The sequence below is a fragment of the Emys orbicularis genome, chromosome 1 (genome assembly GCF_028017835.1).
Source record: "Emys orbicularis isolate rEmyOrb1 chromosome 1, rEmyOrb1.hap1, whole genome shotgun sequence".
NCBI lineage: Eukaryota > Metazoa > Chordata > Testudines > Emydidae > Emys > Emys orbicularis.
The window spans coordinates 168,123,961-168,143,024 of NC_088683.1; the positions used below are offsets into that span (position 1 = coordinate 168,123,961).

Below are 19,064 nucleotides of genomic sequence, written 5' to 3' on the forward strand. Positions count from 1 at the left end.
TTCTTGCATGGCATTATAGATGTGCTCGGTGCTTTACAAAACAAAGACAATCCCTGCCTAAAAGGCCATATAAACAAGTTAAATAATCTATCTGCATTTGACCTCTTGTGGGATTTTTCTATTTGATCCAACAAGACTGCACCACGGTGTTACATCACATTTTGGAAAAATCAAAATATCTCCTGCTGTCTTCCAAGATATTCTTGCACATTCACCACCAGAAGATAGAATCCCTGGAGAACACTATACCTGCTCTTAAAGAGATACTTATTATAGTCAGCCTGATTTTGAAAGCCATCTGTGATAGAGCAGAGAAACCTCCCACCAGCAGAAAAGGAGTTAAAGAGAGTGTATAGGTCCAGCTAGCCCCCACATACCTACAGCCAATGACAGGTCTAGAGGGAGAAGGAGAGAGAGAACCTGGCTCAGTTCAGGATTGACCAGCAAAGAGAGGCAGGGGGTAGCTTCAATACAAGCCTGACAACCGTGACAGCTGCTGGGGGAGAAGCACTGTATCCCAGATCAAGAGACTGTTGAGGAGACTGAGGACCATCTAGCAGTGAGTGAAAGGTTATGATTTGACTGTAAAAGATATTGTGGGACTAGGACACTCCAACCTTACTCAGAGGGACCTGATGCCACAAAAGGTCCACAAGGGGGTGCTACTCCAGGTGAGCCACTACAAATTGTTTGGACTAGAGAGGCCATGCCCCAAACTGAAGGGACATAAGTAGGAAGTAGCTCAAGGCAGCAGACTTGGACTCTGCCAGGAGGACCCTGCCGATGTTGCTTCACACACGGCCCAGGACCCCCTACCACACTCCCTTACAGACTGAGACCCAGATGCAAGTTGAGGCTAGAAGTTTTCCAGTCTAAGGTGAGAGAACCAGACACCTCTACAACCTGGTCAGAGAAGAAAGGGGCCAAAAATCAGGTTGCTAACCAGTTGGCTGCCTGGCCTTCTGAGCACACTATCACACCATCCATATGCAGAATTCAATGTTGCACAGTTCAAAGGGGCACATTTATTTCTGTACTTTTCACATGACTTCCCATCAACTTCACTGAGCTTTAGACTATGCCATTAATCTGTTGAAATTTTGCACTACATTAGATTAATTTTACTTCCCCTTTTAGGGAAAGCCAACTAAACAGATGAATTTTGAGAAAGCAAAACTGACCACTTTTTACCTTTAAATAATTAATGGTCTCCTGTTTCTCAAACATTTAAAATCTTTAATAGCCACCTGACTGCACGCTTATATATAGCAAGCAAATTTTTTTCATAATGTCTTAAAGGGGCCCGTGAATAGCCCTATCATATACTCACATGGCTTGCTTAAAACAGACTTTTCTAATTGGGTTTCAATCTTTTCTACGTAGTCTGCAGACAGCCAAAGGAAAATGAAAGTGCTACTCCTTGAAGAGTGACAATCTTCATTATTCCTCCACAGGCCAAACTTTCTTAGGTGTATGGTATCCACTGACAACTCTATGTTCTTATTAGGAGCCACTGTAGGAAACAGGGTTTAAAATAAGCAGATCTTACCACTGAGATACACACACAAATATATTGCATATTAAGACACACAAAATAAAAGTCAAATGCCATTGTATCAAACTTGTGTAGCATGAGTAGTATGTGAAGACACCTACTTTTCTAAGACTTGCACTCTAAACAGAAAGTTACAAAGTTGTAATACGAAAGCACAACTGCACAAAAGTGGGTTTATAAAAGTTCTAACTCATTTTCCCTAAGAATAGCTGTAGTTATATTAATTCTCTAGCTATTACATTTAAATTCAATTGTGTCAGAAACCCAACTCCCCTTCTTTCAGTCAATTCATCTGTCATCAATTAAAAATGGCAGAGTAACCCTTTCTATTGAGTAGTGGTTATATGCTCATTATGTTATAATACTCTGAACAGGTGACTTAACATTAAAATACTGGTTTATACTTCCTTATCTTTAGTTGATAAGGAATTTCCTTTAACACCAACATGTAACATTTCACTTGGACTGCAAAAATTTATATATCTGCTAAACTTCAAGTACATGACTAGTCCCTTTTACTTCAATGAAACTACTTGCTTTTACAATTAAGCACATGCTGCCAAGTCTTGGCAAGATCAAGGCCCGAGATAGAACAGTGATGGGCTCATTATAAATATCACAGATGCTACTGAAATAGTTGAAAGCTATTAAGCTATTAATTACTGTATCATAAGAACTCCCTCACTTTGGTCTAAATGCCATATTGAAAACAATTAAGGAGGGAAAGCGCTTGCAGAACAGTAAGTTATACAAAATGTTTTCATAGAAAATGTGTTAGTGTTTTGCACATGGTTTTGTTAAGAAGAGGCCATGATGCAATACAGTATCTTACCTTGAAATGGGATCTTAATATACCTTGTAGTAAACTTAAAGGAAAAATTAAAACAGTAAAAATTAGTTTATTTTTCAATATTATTGCTCAAAACAATTAAACAGCAAATATTTATTTTCTGTACATTCCTCTTTCTGCTCAGCTGAATAAGCTGAAAGAAAAAATATTTGATTTGAAAACTTAGGCAAAATTTTTTGACCAGGGTGCCTAATGTTAGGCTCCTAAATCCATAATAAGGCATCTAAATAACTCCGATCTGATTTTCAGAGATGCTTCAGCATCTCAAATCTCCATGGAGTCAATGGTAGCTAGCAAGAGGCCCAGCTCCCCTAAAAACCTCGTCACTTTTAAATAGGTGCCTAAATATGAATACAGGAGCCTAATGAAACTTAACAATTTTGGCAGTTGTTTTATACAGATAATTTAAGAACTTTTGTATTAGCAATCACATGGTGGTATAGTTCTGCATCTTACACGCATCTTAGGGCAAGAAGTCTTAAATCTACTGACAGAATTAAACTGTTAAACTGTTAGGATACAAATTTTAAATTCTGGCTGTTGATACTGATTCTACGAAAGTCACAAAGTACAGTTTGAATGATTTTGGCAAGTCTTTATTTCATTAGACTTTTACGATACATTTTATTACTGTATGAGAATCTTTTTCACAGGGCACACTAGCAATGGAAACAGCTGAAATTATTACTAAGGAATGTCCTGAAGTATGAATCTATAAACCAGAATTGAAAAATGTGTCCAAACAAAAACTTGGATTTTTTTTAATTGCAGTATGTACACCGAGTCTGGTCTGGGAATTGCAGAAATCCCAATACCTCGTAACATACCTGGGCTATGGTTTAATCTCTTTCTTGGTTTATATTTTTTTATAACATGATATGTATGTTGCCCCCTCTGTCCATATTAAGATTTTGGTGCTGTTTTAATGCTCTTTGTTTTAAAACTACGATATAAAGCGCATCTCTTTAAATGAGAAGTTTTGGCGCACACTGTCCATCTGGAATACAAACATTAAGGGTTACTTTGTTGTAAGATCGGCAGTATTCCAGTAAAACACCATTGCTCTTGGTTTCAAGAGATGTTACGTCCGATCAGGCCAGTTTTTGCTTTCCAGCTGTGATTTTAAAAAATTGTCCCAGTTTGATTTATGATTGAGAATGTAAGTACCCTGCCTACTCATATTAATCTTGCTTTCTGAAAACTTCAGAGCATGTATTCCTTGGAAAACATCAACAGCCTTCCAGCTACTGAATGGTACACATCTGTACAACAGATAGGAGGTGATGAGTTACATGGACACCTCTTGATCAAAACAACTGGTAGGAAGGGGGCAGGTCTAATTTCAGAGTTATCAGTCTTCTTTCAGGACTTTTCATCCTTTGAAGTCTATTTATAATATGTGGAACTTGGCAGAAGTTTTGTTTTTATTTTTAAAGCCAAAGACCCATCACAGTAATCAGAAGTCAACTTACCGTAACACAACCTGTTGACGTTCCTTTTATGTTTCCTATATACAGCGTAGTAATCTTAATATCTAATGCTGGCCCCATCTGTATACTGGATGTGTTACAGGAAGGTAAGTCTATGGAAGAGTTATCTTCAAGTGGTTCAGTTGAAATCTATACAATTAGAAATATTTTAATACAGTGCTTGAAATGAGTTTTTAGTCCTAACCTCAAGATATTTTCCCCCTGCAGTTGTGAGAGTTATTTATATGAGTTATTTTTCATACAGGTTTTCCATATTACAAGATACAAATGTTATTATTACTAAGGAACTAGTTCTGGTGTTTATCCTCTCAGGGGGTGAGAGGCAACTCACTCTTCCTAGTTTGTGTCACTTCGTCAAAATGTAACGGTGCTCTTTCAACTCCATCCCTTTGCAAACTGATCTAACCCAAAATAAGACCCATACAGAAGAGTAGCAGCAAATATCCCTTTTCCCACATCAAACCCACACAATCCAACTTAAAACCAATATTCATGGCATGTTGCAATACTTCATCTATAGGAAAAGACAGCAATGTCTCTTCTAACTCGATACAAGACTACATGCAGGGATGTTAGACTGAGTACAGCAACACAAAACCCAATGGTATAAAATTGGTCAGTGAGTTACTGAACTTGCTTTTACCATGAGCTTTAGATTCAAATCCCATTTTTAGGCATAAAGGAAATGAGCAGTTTTAGCCTATGTTATTGTAGCCGTGTCGGTCCCTGGATATTAGAGAGACAAGGTGGGTGCGGTAATATTGTTTATTGGACCATCCTGTGTTGGTGAGAGAGACAAGCTTTCGAGCTTACACAGAGCTGCTCTTCATCTTCAGTTACATCTTGCAATAGCTCTTCTGCCAAAGGTAACTCAGGCTCTTGCTCTGTTTCTTTATTATCAGTTGTGTCATCATACACAGGCTGCAGATCCAGCTTTTCTGGATCTTTTGGTTCAGAAGATCCTTCATCGTCGCTGGAAAGAACAACTAAAGAGGAAAATGCATTTTTATAAGACTCAGATTTAAGAATAAATTGTAACTCCTATCAAATCACAGATTTTTGGTAAGAAAAAAAAAAAAAGCCTGTCTGCAATTGACACTGGGGTTTAATTAAACCCCATTAAACAGGATGTTATGCTGACTTGGTAGACCTGGGGTTGAACTATGCACTACCATGTAAGCAATCAAGTTACATACATTCATACACACACAAACATACGTGTATGTATCTGTCTCTCTCATTGGCTTGGAAGGGGTAGAGAAGACTGCGAAGAAACTACTATAATGCAGACTGACCTCCATTGCTCTGCACAACCCCTACTGGCTAATTTAAGAGTGGCATTTACAGGCTCCTAAGAGTTCCCCCCAGTCTTCAGCTAAACAGATGTTAATGTACATCTGCAGGGATACTAGGGAGGCAGGAGAGTAAAACACCAAAAAGGACACTGAATAAAATAAGCTTAGGTTTAATGCAACACTATGGTTCTGACTTAAATGATCAAAAAAAGGAGATTCAAACTTAAGGTTGACACTGTATCCTTTACTCACTCCAATATAATTTTTTACATAGACATGCACACTTACTTTCAACAAGATTATTGGCCTAGTAGATGAGGCGAAGCTGTAGATGTGATATATCTTGATTTTAGTAAGGTTTCTGACACAGTCCCACATGACATTCTCAGAAGCAAACTAGCAAAATGGGGTCTAGATGAAAGTACTATAAGGTGGGTGCATAACTGACTGAAAAAAACATACTTAAAGAGTAGTTATCAGTGGTTCGCTGTCAAACTGGGAGGATTTATTTAGTGGAGCCTCACAGGGGTCTGTTCTGCATCTGGCACTATTCAATATTTTCATTAATGACTTGGCTAATGGAGTGGAAAGCATGCTTATAAAATTTGCGGATAATACCAAGCTGGGAGGCATTACAAGCTCTTTGGAGGAAAGGATTAGTATTCAAAATGACCTTGACAAATTGGAGAATTGGTGTGAAATTAACAAGATGAAAATAAATAAAGACAAGTGCAAAATACTACAGTTAGGAAGGAAAAATCAAATGAGGAATAACTGGCGAGGCAGTAGTACTGTTGAAAAGGATCTGGGTACAGGGGATCACAAACTTAATATGAGCCAACAATGTGATGTGAAAAAGGCGAATATAATTCTGAGGTGTATTAACAGAAATGTCAAAGCTAAGACACAGGAAGTAACTGTCTAGCTCTACGCAGCACTCGTTAGGACATAGCTGAAGTACTGTGTCCAATGCTGGGCACCACACTTCAGGAAAGGTGGATAAACTGGAGAGAGTACAGAGGAGAACTACAAAAAATGATAAGAGTTTTAGAAAACCTGACCTATGAGAAAAGGTTAAAAAACTGGGCATGCTTAATCTTGCGAAAGGAAGACTGATGGGGGACCTGATTATAATCTTCAAATATGTTAACGGCTGTAATAAAAAGGAAGGTGATCAATTGTTCTCCATGTCCTCTGAAGGTAGGACAAGAAGCAATGGGCGTAATCTGCATTAAGTGAGATTTAGGTAAAATAAAAATATTAAGAAGCTAAGATATTAGGTAAAGATGTTAGGAAAATCTTTGAAACTATAAGGATAGTTAAACGTTGGAAGAGGCTTTCAAGGGCACTGAGAAATACCCATCATTGGAGGTTTTTATTAACAGGTTAGACAAACACCTCTCAGGGATGGTTTACATATATTTGGTCTTGCCTCTGTGCAGGGGGCTAGAGTAGGTGACCTCTCGAGGTCCCTTCCAGTCTTACTTTATATGATTTTATATATTTATATAGAACCTTTTACCAAATGACAGGTTTCAGAGTAGCAGCCGTGTTAGTCTGTATCCGCAAAAAGAACAGGAGTACTTGTGGTACCTTAGAGACTAACAAATTTATTAGAACATTAGCTTTCGTGGGCTACAGCCCACTTCTTCGGATGCATATAGAGTGGAACATATATTGAGGAGATATATATACACACACATATCATGCTCTCTGTACGTGTGTATATATATCTCCTCAATATATGTTCCACTCTATATGCATCCGAAGAAGTGGGCTGTAGCCCACGAAAGCTTATGCTCTAATAAATTTGTTAGTCTCTAAGGTGCCACAAGTACTCCTGTTCCTTTTACCAAAGGATCTCAAATCAATTTTCAGGCATTAATGAATTAAGCCACAACACATCTCCTTAAGGTAGGTAAATATTTCTCTCATTTTAAAGATCAGAAACAAGCAGAGTAACTTGCCCAATGTCACACGAGTCAACTGCAGAACAAGGAACAGAACCCAGAAATTCTGTCTCCCCATTGCTGTTCTTTAACTACAAGACCATCCATTCCAATAGTACACATCATGCACTGTTCTGAGATTTGTGCAATGTTTTAGTGACAGTGTGATCTCTGATCCATACATTCTACTTCAAGTATTTACATTAGTAAGTCATGCCTGCCTCTTCTAAGTTTCTAAAAAAATCAATAAATATAACTATTGCCTACACAGATATATTACATACTTGGCTCAGCTGAAACAAATGACTGATTTCCCTTGCAGATTCTGTTGCGCAACTTGCTCAGATACTCTGACATGTCCATCTTTGGTTTACCAGCAGTGCCAACTAGTGGGGAAATCCTCACATCCTCACTGGTGGCAGAATACTGCTTCTGCAATGAACTCCTGGGAGGAGCCTCTGAGCAGTGTTCCTTTGCACAGCTGAGAGCTGGTTCCAAATGGTCATGGATGGATGTTTCTTTACATGCTGCCTCTACAACCAGGGAAATATTTTCCTGAATCAGGTCAGATCTGTGGCCCTGGGTTGAAATTATTCTTCGTTCTTTCTAGAAAACAAAAATCCAAGATTTAATCTTTTCTGGGGTGCAAAATATACATTTATTTCCTGACCTTGCTGAGAGATGCTGCTTAACATTTCAGATGGAGCTAAGTTTAGGACTCAGACTGGGGTTAATTCTTCTTCCCCCCCATCCTATGACGATGCAGAACATTTACCTGACATATAGTAAGCAGAGAACAACCTTTCAGACCATGATTATTTTCAAACTGAACAAGAAACCAGTGTCTAATCTTTTGGCAGCTGACCCATGGGCTGCCACAGATAAGCGATGAGCACTTCTAACTCCCATCAAAAGCAGAGTTGGGGGTACTGAACAGCTCTCAGATTCAGCCCATTGGGAGTTCAGGGCCTGATCCAAAGCCCACTGAAGTCAATGGGAGTCTACTCACTGACTGCAAGGGGCTTTGGATTAAGTGCTTACAGAGCACCTATCATTGGTGCATTCAGGTGCTTGAACACAGATGACTTGTATTGGACTCTGCTCTTACTTTCTGCAAGTTCAGTTTCTCAAACTTGGAATTCCCTTTACCCCTTTTTTTCCTTGCTTAACAACTGATCAGAATAAACTGTTTATCATCTCCAGGACTCTAATAACTGACTTGCAGTTCATAATTTTAAAATATGTGAAGGTTATGGTTTATTCTCTTCTATTAGTGAAGGAAGCTATGCTACTGAATTTATGCTATAATTAGCTTAGTGCTTTGAAATAAATTTTCTCCTCTGAAACGTTCATTTGCAGTGTAATAATAATTAATGGTTCCAAAGCGCACTTTAAGCCATGGTTTAGCACAGGCCTGCACAACTCATAAAGCGGCGAGGGCCATATTACTCCAAAGAAAACAGCTGAGGGCCGAAACCTCCCGGCCCCCGCGGAAACACCCCCCCCCCCCCCCAGCACCGCCCAGCCCCGCGGAAACAAACCCTCCTTCCCCAGCACCGCACCGCCGAAACAGCTAAGGTTTGCGGGGGAGGGTGTGTGATACTTTATTAAGAATTTTTCAATTAAATCAAACAATTTTTTAAATTCTTTTAAATTCTTTTATTAATCATGGAAAAATTAAAAACATCTGTTCCGTTGAAAGAAAACATTTGTACTTTTCATAATTACCTTGCAAGTTTAATGAGAAATATTACATCTCTTTTCGGCAACAAGCTTGTCGCATTTGGGGGTCATATTTGAAGTGGATATTTTCATAATGTCTTCCAAATGGTCGTCAGTCAGAGAAGAACGTTGCTTGTTTTTATTCATGTTCATGATGGAAAATGTTTGTTCACATATGTAAGTGCGTCCAAAAATGCTGAACGTTTTCAGTGCAACTTCATTGTCCAGACTTTTGTAGAAGTCCCGCAAGCTGCTTTCTCTGTGCTTATTTCGGTAAACTGCTGAACACTGAAGTTCAATAACCTCCAACTGCAAATCTAGTGGCACTTCCTCTGGATCCACAGAAAAGGGATCTTCAATCAGCTTCAACTGGACGTCTTCTTCTTTAGACAAAGTAAGTCTTCTGTCAAATTCTTCAATCAAAAGAATGATGTGCTTTGCGTATTTTTCTCCTAACTCGGCGTGTTTGTGCTGAGGGATACACTGTGCACAAGTGGGAAAGTGACACATTTCACCTTTTGACAGCTGACTTCTGAAAAGTTTCAATTTCATTTTGAAAGCTTTCACTGCTGCACACATTTGAAATATAAGTTGATTTTTTCCCTGAAGTTGAATGTTGAGATCATTCAGGTGTGCTCTAATATCACAAAAGAAAAAGAGATCTTGATTCCAGGACTCATTTTCAAGCTCTGGGAATTTTATTGGCCCATTTTCTAGGAATTTTGCTACCTCCTCTTTCAAAGCAACAAAACGCTGGAGCACTCTTCCTCGACTCAACCATCTCACTTCTGTATGGTAGATTAAGTCATTGCACTCGGTGTCTACCCCTTCAAGAAAGGCTCGAAATGTCCTATGTTTTAGTCCTCTAGAACGGATGTAGTTTACAATGGAAACTACCACTGACATTACATGCTCAAATTTTAAGACTTTGCTACACAAAACCTGCTGATGCATAATGAAGTGATGTTTGGTTATTTCTCTCCCGATAAATTCTTCAAGAAGAGTAACTGCTCCAACATTTTTTTGGCACATAGCTGGAGCACCATCAGTACAAATGGCCACCAAGTTTGTGAAATCTAATCCCGACTTATCATTCGTGCACTTTATCACTTCACTGGAAATTTCTTTTCCGGTTGTGCGACCCGTCATGGAGCACATGCCAGCAAGTTCTTCAGTAATTTCAAAGTTTTTATCAATACCTCTAATAAAAATAAGAAGTTGGGCGGTGTCTTTTAAATCGGTGCTTTCATCCATAGCTAGGGAGTAAAAGCAGAATTCACTGACTCTCTGCTTTAACTGATCACTTAAATTGGTAGAAATGTCAGCTATTCTTCTCCGTACAGTCATGTGTGATAGACTGACATTCTCAAATATTCCCCTCTTTTCTGGACATAACTCAGATACAGCAATCAACATACACTTTTTTAATAACTCGCCTTCTGTCAAGCATTTCCCAGCAGCAGCAATTTCCTTAGAAATTTTAAAGCTTACTTTAGTAACTGTATCGTTCTCAGTGCTCACTTTCTTGAAAATTTGCTGTTCTCTACTAAGGTTTTTCGCTAAACTGGCTGCTTTAATTATTTTTTCATTTGGGCTCAATTTGGCGAGATTGGGATGCTTAGTTTCAAAGTGCCACCAAAGGTTGTATTCTTTCAGAACGGCTAACGTTTCGCGACACACGAGGCACAGTATTTTGTCTTTGGAAATAGTATATAAGTATTTATTCGTCCATTCAGTGTTGAAAACTCTGTGCTCTGATTCTATTTTTCTCTTTTTCTTTTCACTCATGGTATCCATTATGAAGCTCAAGATTTTGTTGAATAAATTCACACACAAGGGAAACACTCACAGTCACACACAAAGAGAAGAGATATCTCACGGCGCATGGCACACTAGCAAGGCACTGACGGTGTGTGGAAGCCTGTAGGTCCAGGGGTCACTATATTACTGCACACAGCAGTCAATCAATGCAGTTGTAGATAAATCTCTGCATTATGCATTTTTGTATAACTTTTATATGACTTTGTATTGAACCTTGGTACTATGTTATAGCGGGCTCCTAAGATAGTATAATTAAGGTAAAAGAAAAATTTCTTCTGTGCAAATTTTTGAAGCAGAGTTCAAATTTGTGTGCCATGAGGCAAATGCGCCCAAGTGAGTAAAATGCTTATACATTTAAAAAGTTTTAATTTGCAATTTGTGTCAATTTATATGGGTTTTCAGATAGACATCATAAGTAAAAAAAGAAAAACAAAAGTTTGTGTTTTAAATTGAAAATTTTCCTAAAAAATATCAATAAATGATTATCAGCCAAGAATAAGATATGTAATTACAAATGCATTTTAATGTCCTTATTGGTCGAAATGTCAAAGGCGGCTAAACTAACCTTACTGTTTTTCCCTGCGATCTTTTTCATTTGCCCATTCAATATAAACTCTGTCCAGATCTATCAGTCCTCAATCCAGCTGGTAACTCTTAATACACATCAGCACCCCACATAGAACCCCCCACTCGCTAGTTTCCCAATACACACAGATTTCTCCTCCCTCCCTCCCAGTGCCCTTCCCCACAGCCCCACCACCACAACTAAACAATGCCCCACACAGACCCCCAGTGCCCTGACACACACAGATCTCCCTCACTGCCCAGCACCCCCCAACAGGCCCCCACTGCCTAGCACCCCAAAACACACAAACCTCCCCCACTGCCCAGCGCCCTCCACACCCTCACAGCCCAGCACCCCCCGCACATCTCCCAGACACTCACTCCACCACACCCTTCCCCCTTCCCTGGCCGTACTCACCAGCCCTGCTGGGAGGTCTCTGGCTCCTAGGGTGAGAGCGGCAAGGGGAGTCTCCAGTGGTGAGCGGGAGCCGGTTCGCGGGAACCAGTTGTTAAATTTAGAAGCCCTTTTAGAACCAGTTGTCCTGCGCGGGACAACCGGTTCTAAAAGGGCTTCTAAATTTAACAACTGGTAAGTTGAAGTGACCAGGACCGTAGCTGGGGGGGAGCAGAGGGAGCGGCTGCTCCCCCTGAGCACATTATCCAAAAGTGGCGCCTTAGGAGCCGACCCCATGGGTGCTCCAGCTCTCCGCCCCGCTCCCCAGCCCCAGCTCACCTCCGCTCCGCCTCTGCCTCTGAACACTCTGCCCCGCTTCTCCCCATCCCGCCCCCTGCTTCCCGCGAATCAGCTGTTCGCGTGGGAAGCCTGGGAGGGCAGAGAAGCAAGCGGTGGCTTCGCGCTCAAGCCCAGGGAGCCGGAGCGGAGGTGAGCTGGGGTGGGGGGAGCCGCCCGCGCCACAGCAGGTAACCCGGGGGGAGGGGCGCGGAGGGGAACCGCTCCCCGCCCCAGCTCACCTCTGCTCCGCCTCCCTGGGCCTGAGCGCGAAGCCGCTGCTTGCTTCTCAGCCCTCCCAGGCTTCCTGCGTGAACAGCTGATTCGCGGGAAGCAGGGGGGCTGCAAGCTCAGCCTGACCCAGTGCTCCAGGCACTGCACGGTGGCGGCGTGGCCCGGCTCCAGCCGAGCGGCGTGGCTGTAGCGCCGCCAGCCACCTCCAGGCAGCGCGGTAAGGGAGCAGGGAGGGGGTGTTGGATAGAGGACAGGGGAGTTCAGGGGGTGGGGTGGGGGGGTGGATAGGGGTCGGGGCAGTCAGATGGCAGGGAACAGGGGGATTGAATGGGGGCAAGGGTCCCAGGGGGCAGTCAGGAAGGAGCAGGGGTTGGATGGGGCGGTGGGAGGCAGTCAGGGGCAGGGGTTCCAAGGGTGGTCAGGGGACAGGGAGAAGGGGTGGTTGGATAGGGAATCAGGAGAGGAGTTGGATGGGGCGGCGGAGGGCAGTCAGGGGACAGGAAAGGGGGTGGATGGGGCAGGGGTCCCGGGGGGGGCATCAAGGAACGCGGGGGGGTGGATAGGGCAGGAGTCCCGGGGGGGGGGGCAAAAAGCGCTCAGGACGGGGGCGGTGGCTGAGCCCCGTGTCCCTGCTGGGGGCGGGGCGAGGGCTCCGTGCCCGTGTCCCGCTTGGGGCAGTGGGGAGGGGCAGCGGCGCGCGAGGGCTCCCTGTCCTGCTTGAGGCCTGCGGGGTGCGGCGCCGCGCGCGGGCTCCGTATCCCGCTTGGGGCGGGGGGGTGGAGGCGCGGCAGCGCACGAGGGCTCCCTGCCCGTGTCCCGCTTGGGGGGGGAGCGGAGGCGCGGCAGCGCACGAGGGCTCCCTGCCCGTGTCCCGCTTGGGGGGGGGCGCGGCAGCGCACGAGGGCTCCCTGCCCGTGTCCCGCTTGGGGGGGGGGGGCCGGTTTCGCGCGCCGCGGCCGCTGTGGATCTCCCCCCCTCCCTCCCAGGTTTGAGAGCCTGGGAGGGAGGGGGAGACTCCGAGTGGCCGCGGCGCGGGCGCCGCTTCTCCCCCTCCCTCCCAGGCTCTCAAACCTGGGAGGGAGGGGGAGCAGCGGCGCGTGAAACAGCGGCCGCTCAGGATCTCCCCCTCCCTCCCAGGTTTGAGAGCCTGGGAGGGAGGGGGAGACCCCGAGCGGCCGCGGCGCGCAAAACAGCTGATTCGCGCGCCGCTGCCCCCCCTCCCTCCCAGGCTTGAGAGTGAGCCCCCGCGGGCCGCACAGTGAGCCCCCGCGGGCCGCATGTTGTGCAGGCCTGGTTTAGCATTTTAGATTACAATAAAAAGGGTTAAAACTGAAATAAGTAAAAAAAAAAAGTAATTTTGGAAATGAAAAAAAAACAGTGAAAGAGGAAAATTAGCACACCAATACATTCTGCTACTTAAGCACCAATGCTGGAAACACTTACACAAGTAACTCTACATACCTGAGTAGTCACACAAGTTCAAACTGGATAATAAGGAGGTGATATTTAAAATACATCAGAAACATAAAAAAACCTAAGAGTATTGGGCCATTATGAGACAAAAATGGGGGAATTAATAATAATGCAGAAACGGCAAACGTGTTCAATAAATATTTCTGCTCTGTATTTGGGGAAAAACAAATGATGTAATCATATCATAACACTCTTTCCATTCCACTAATATCTAGTTAAATATCAGCTACTAAAAGTTAGACATTTTTTAAATCAGCAGTCCGGATAACTTGCATCTAAGAGTTAAAAGAGCTGGCTGCAGAGCTCCCTGGACCATTAATGTTGATTTTCAATTAGTCTTGAACATGGGGGCAGTCCCAGTGGACTGGAAAAAAACTAGGGTGGTGCCAATGTTTAAAAACAGTAAACAGGATGACTCAGGTAATTACAGGCCTGCCACTCTGACATCGATCTCAGGCAAGATTATGGAGTGGCTGATACAGGACTCGATTAATAAAGAATTCAGGGTAATATAATTAATATCAATCACCATGGGTTTATGGAAAACAGATCCTGTTAAACTAACTTGATAGCTTTTTTGATGAGATTACAAGTTTGATTGATAAAGACAGTAATACTGATTATAATATACTAGACTTTTGTAAGGCATTTGACTTGGTAGCACATGACACTGATTAAAAAACTAGAATGATATAAAATCAACATGGCACTATGATGGGGTGCTCACCCCATACCAGCCCTGAAGGGGTTAAGGTGGCCCCAAAAGGGCTAATTAACCTACACAGTTGCATCTCTTGGGAGGCACAGGGATTTATAAAGAGTAATTACTGATGAAGCCCAGCTGGGGGAGAAGCTGGGAAAGGATTATAAAAACAGGAAGTTAGTAGTAGCAGGAGGGCTGCCGGGAGAGAGACTGTAGTCATTCTCTAGGAGCAGAGAGGTAAGAAGGAGGAAACCCAGGATGGAGAATAAGTAGAGCCCTGCACGGATACAAAATATATATCCATGGATGCAGATATCCGAGGAGCTGCAGGAATTGCATGGTGAAAGCAGCAGCATGTCGGGCCACCTCTCCCAGGAGATAGCGCCCCACACTGGCAGCTCCTCCGGCATGGCTGTTCTGCCTCCAGCCCTGCCCACGGGGTGGGGAGAACCAGGCTCACTGGCAGCTGTCCTTGGTGCTGCTAGTGTGTGCAAGCAGCTCGCATGCCTCCAGAGAGGAGACGCAGAACGTTGTGTGGAAGGGACTCCTGTTCGGAAGCCTGTGAGCCGCTTGCACACACTAGCACGACCAGGAACAGCTGTTGGTGAGCCTGGTGCCCGCCCCAGTGGGCGGGGCTCAGGGTGGTACACCCATGCTGGATCTGCTGCCGGAGTGAGGCGCTGGCTCCTGGAAGCAGCGGCCTGACATGCTGCTGCTTTCGACGCTGTGGTTCCCAGTAGAGCCCTGCAGCTCCACAGATACCGATTTATATCCACAGATATAAATTTTGTATCCACGCAGAGCTCTAAGTCCTGGGATCCTAGCCCTGGAAGCAGGGTCAATCCCAGAGAAGTTGTGGGGAAAGACAGCCTGAGAAGCCCTGGTAGGAAGAAGCCCAGTGAAAATACCAGCAAGGATGGGGACTGTGTAGACCTTGGCTGATGTTCATAGGATTCCAGGGCTGGAACACGGTGTAGACGGAGGGCCTGGGTTCCTCTACCAGCAACAGGAAAGTGGCAGAGGACTGTTGGAGTTACCATCCAGACAGCTGGTCTGGTGAAACTTTAATACCCTGGAAAGGGGCATTATATAGTGACTAGTTGGAGGGGTGGGTCATGAAGAGAGAGCACTGTGAATTACGGGAAGAGGAATGACTACACCAATGGAGTGACCATCAGCAGGGGGTGCCTAACGGGAAGAAAACAGCTATACCATGCCTGGTCACAAGGAGGCGCTCTTACGGTGAGTGAACCCCATTACAGGCACACATTAGATGGACAAAAAACTGGCTAACTGATAGGTCTCAAAATGAGACTATAAACAAGAAATCATCATTCAGCACATGTATGTCTAATGTGGTGCCATAGGGATTAGTTCTTGGCCCTACCCTACAACATTATCATGAGTGAGGTGGAAGAAAACAAAAACTCATCACTGATAAAGATTGCAGACAACACAAAAATTGGGGGAGTGGCAAATAATGAATAGGACAGTTCACTGACAGAGCGATCTGAATCGCTTGGTAAGCTGGGTGCAAGCAAACAATATGCATTTTAATAAGTCTAAGTGTCAATTTATACATGGTGGGAACAAAGAATGTAGGCCATACATACAGGATGAGTGACTAACTTGGAAAGTAGTGAATAAGATTTGGGTGTGGTGGATAATCAACTGATCATGAGCTCCCAGCAGTCTGATGCTGTGGCGAAAAGGGCTAATGAAATCCTTGTATGCATAAATAGGGGAATCTCAAGTAGGAGCACAGACATTATTTTACCTCTGTATTTGGCACTGGTGTGACCTTTGCTGGAATATTGTATCCAGTATTCTGGTGTTCATAATTCAAGATGGATATAAATAAATTGGAGAGAATTCAGAGAAGAGCAACCAGAATGATTAAATGATTGGAAAACATGCCTTAAAGTGATAGAAGGATCTCAATCTTCTTAGCTAAACAACAAGAAGGTTAAAGGGGGCTCGATCACAGTTTATCAATATCTACACGGGGAACAAATATTTGATAATGGGATCATCAATCTAGCAGATAAAGGTATAACACAATCCAATTGCTGAAAGTTGATGTTAAACAAGTTCAGACTGCAAATAAGGCATACATTTTTAACAGCGAAAAATTAACCATTGAAACCATTTAACATGGGTCATGGTGGATTCTCCATCATTGGCATTGTTTAAATCAAAAGTGGATTTTTTTTTAAAAAGATACACTCTAGGAATTATTTTGGTGAAGTTCTATGGTTTGTGTTATATAGAAGATCAGACTAGATGATCACAATTGTCCCTTCCGGCCCTGGAATCTAAAAATCTACTCACATATGTAGAGTTACTCAGGTAAATGTTGCAGGGTCAAGGTCTTAGTGTGTTGCTATAAAGGAATGGAAGGAAAGCTATCAAGATTCAAAACATCACTACTTAGCCAACAGGTGGTACATAATGTCTTTTAAAGACAATTTACTAGCTACTGGTATAATCTTTGGATTTAGTTGCTGCTATTAAAGCGAGAAAATACGGTAACACAACAAAATTGTTACTTACATATGACGATGGTACTTTTCCAGGGGAACTTGCATTACACGGATCAGGAAAATGGCCACTAAATCTTCTTTTCCTCTTCTCAGAATTCAGACAACTTGCTTCCCTCAAACCAAAAGAGGTATAGTTCAAGATTTTGCTTTCTTTATCTTGTTGATCGCTTTCCTTGTTTTCTATACCAAAGATTTTAATAAAAACAACAACAAAAAAGAAGAGTGACTTAATAGGGCACAATACGGTAACATTTCTATTAAAATTGCTGCTAGTCATCCTTAAACATCTTCACTGTTTTCAAATTGTGGTCACAGTGACAAAAATTTAAAAAGTGCATCGATTACCATATTTGCATCCACACAAGATTTTTCTCTCTCTTTCTTGCATGTGTTTACTAGATAATTTCCCGCCCAGGGGAAATGGCGATATACAATGAAAAATTATTTTAATTTCAAAACCAATCTGAAATCTGAACAAATCTGCAATCTACAGGAGCAAGAAAAGGATGTAACTGAACTCATAGCTCACCTCAGAGTAGGAATGTTATCCTCAGTACCTAAGCCAGTTCTAGCCTTGGTAATTAACATTCTGCCTCCCTAAGTCCCTCCTGCAGTTTCAGGTGGATACATTATACTGCCCCTCTTGTAAATATTGCTAAGAAGTGTTAAAAAATGTGTGTAACCCACACACCTCCTGGGTGTGGTGCTCTGCCCCCTCTAGTGGCACCCGGACCACTTATAGATTAATGAGTCTGCTACAGCCTTAGCTAAGGTCCATGTGGCTCTTAGCTCATGCAGTACAGGCTCATGCCTTTAGCTTCAGAGGTCCTAAGTTCCATCCCACCTGCCAACAACTGGGGTCTGTTGGTGTTACACTTGCACATTACACCACTACTGCAAGACAGGCAAGCTGGTGAACAAAATCATTGTGTAGCATTTGTACAACAGTTAAGTTCATGTAACATTTTAACATCCTTTGAGACAAAAGGCTTTGTATAAAGTTGCGATATTATTGTTAGGGTTGTCAATTAATCACAGTTAATGCATGCGATTAATACAAAATTAATTAACTAGATTAAAAAAATAGTTGCGATTAATCACAGTTTTAATCACACTGTTAAACAATAATAGAATACCAATTTACATTTATTACAAATATTTTTGATGTTTTTCTACATTTTCAAACATTGATTTCAGTTACAAAGTTACAGAATATGAAGTGTTCAGTGCTCACTTTATATTATTTTTTATTACAAATATTTGCACTGTAAAAAAGATAAACAAAAGAAATATTATTTTTCAATTCACCTCATACAAGTCCACTTAGTCCTACTTCTTGTTCAGCCAATCATTAAGACAAACAAATGTATTTACATTTACAGGAGATAATGCTGCCCGCTTCTTATTTACAATGTTACCTGAAAGTGAGTACAGGCATTCGCATGGCACTGTTGTAACCAGCACTGCAAGGTATTTACATGCCAGATACGCTAAACATTCATATGCTCCTTCGTGCTTCGACCTGTAGGGTCTAAAGCAGGGATGGCCAACCTGAGCCTGAGAAGGAGCCAGAATTTACCAATGTACATTGCCAAAGAGCCACAGTAATACGTAGCAGCCCTCTATCAGCCCCCCCCCCCCAGCGCCTCCTGCCCACCGGCAGCCTTGCCAATCAGCGCCTCCCCCTCCCCTCTCTTCCTGATCTGCTGTTTTGTGGCATGCAGGAGGCTCGGAGGGGGAGGAGTGAGGGCATAGCAGGCTCAGGGGGAGGGCGAGAAGGGGTGGAGTGGGGGCAGGGCCTGTGGCAGAGCCAGGGGTTGGCCAGTGAGCACCCGCCGGCACATTGGAAAGCTGGCGCCTGTAGCTCCAGCCCCGGAGTCGGTGCCTATACAAGGAGCCACATATTAACTTCTGAAGAGCCGCATGTGGTTCCGGAGCAACAGGTTGGCCACCCCTGGTCTAAAGTTTTACATTCTTTTGTTTTTGAGTGCAGTTATGTAACAAAAAATTCTACATTTGTAAATTGCACTTTCACAATAAAGAGATTGCACTTCAGTACTTGTATGAGGTGAATTTACAAATATAATTTCTTTTGTTTATCTCTTTTACAGTGCAAATATTTGTAATAAAAATAA

At 42.9% G+C, this 19,064-nt stretch overlaps 1 protein-coding gene across 1 annotated transcript in view; it reads right to left on the minus strand.

Annotated features, from left to right (window-relative positions):
- The window catches only part of SENP7 (SUMO specific peptidase 7), an 81,665-nt gene that overhangs the window by 21,233 nt on the left and 41,368 nt on the right, over positions 1-19,064 (minus strand). Inside the window, exons 8-13 of the mRNA XM_065401666.1 lie at positions 16,940-17,109; positions 7,424-7,745; positions 4,709-4,881; positions 3,878-4,024; positions 2,388-2,421; positions 1,331-1,513 (exon numbers count right to left, since the gene is read on the minus strand). Of these exons, the coding sequence (XP_065257738.1) occupies positions 1,331-1,513; positions 2,388-2,421; positions 3,878-4,024; positions 4,709-4,881; positions 7,424-7,745; positions 16,940-17,109 (1,029 nt within the window). The remainder of the gene's footprint in view (positions 1-1,330; positions 1,514-2,387; positions 2,422-3,877; positions 4,025-4,708; positions 4,882-7,423; positions 7,746-16,939; positions 17,110-19,064) is intronic.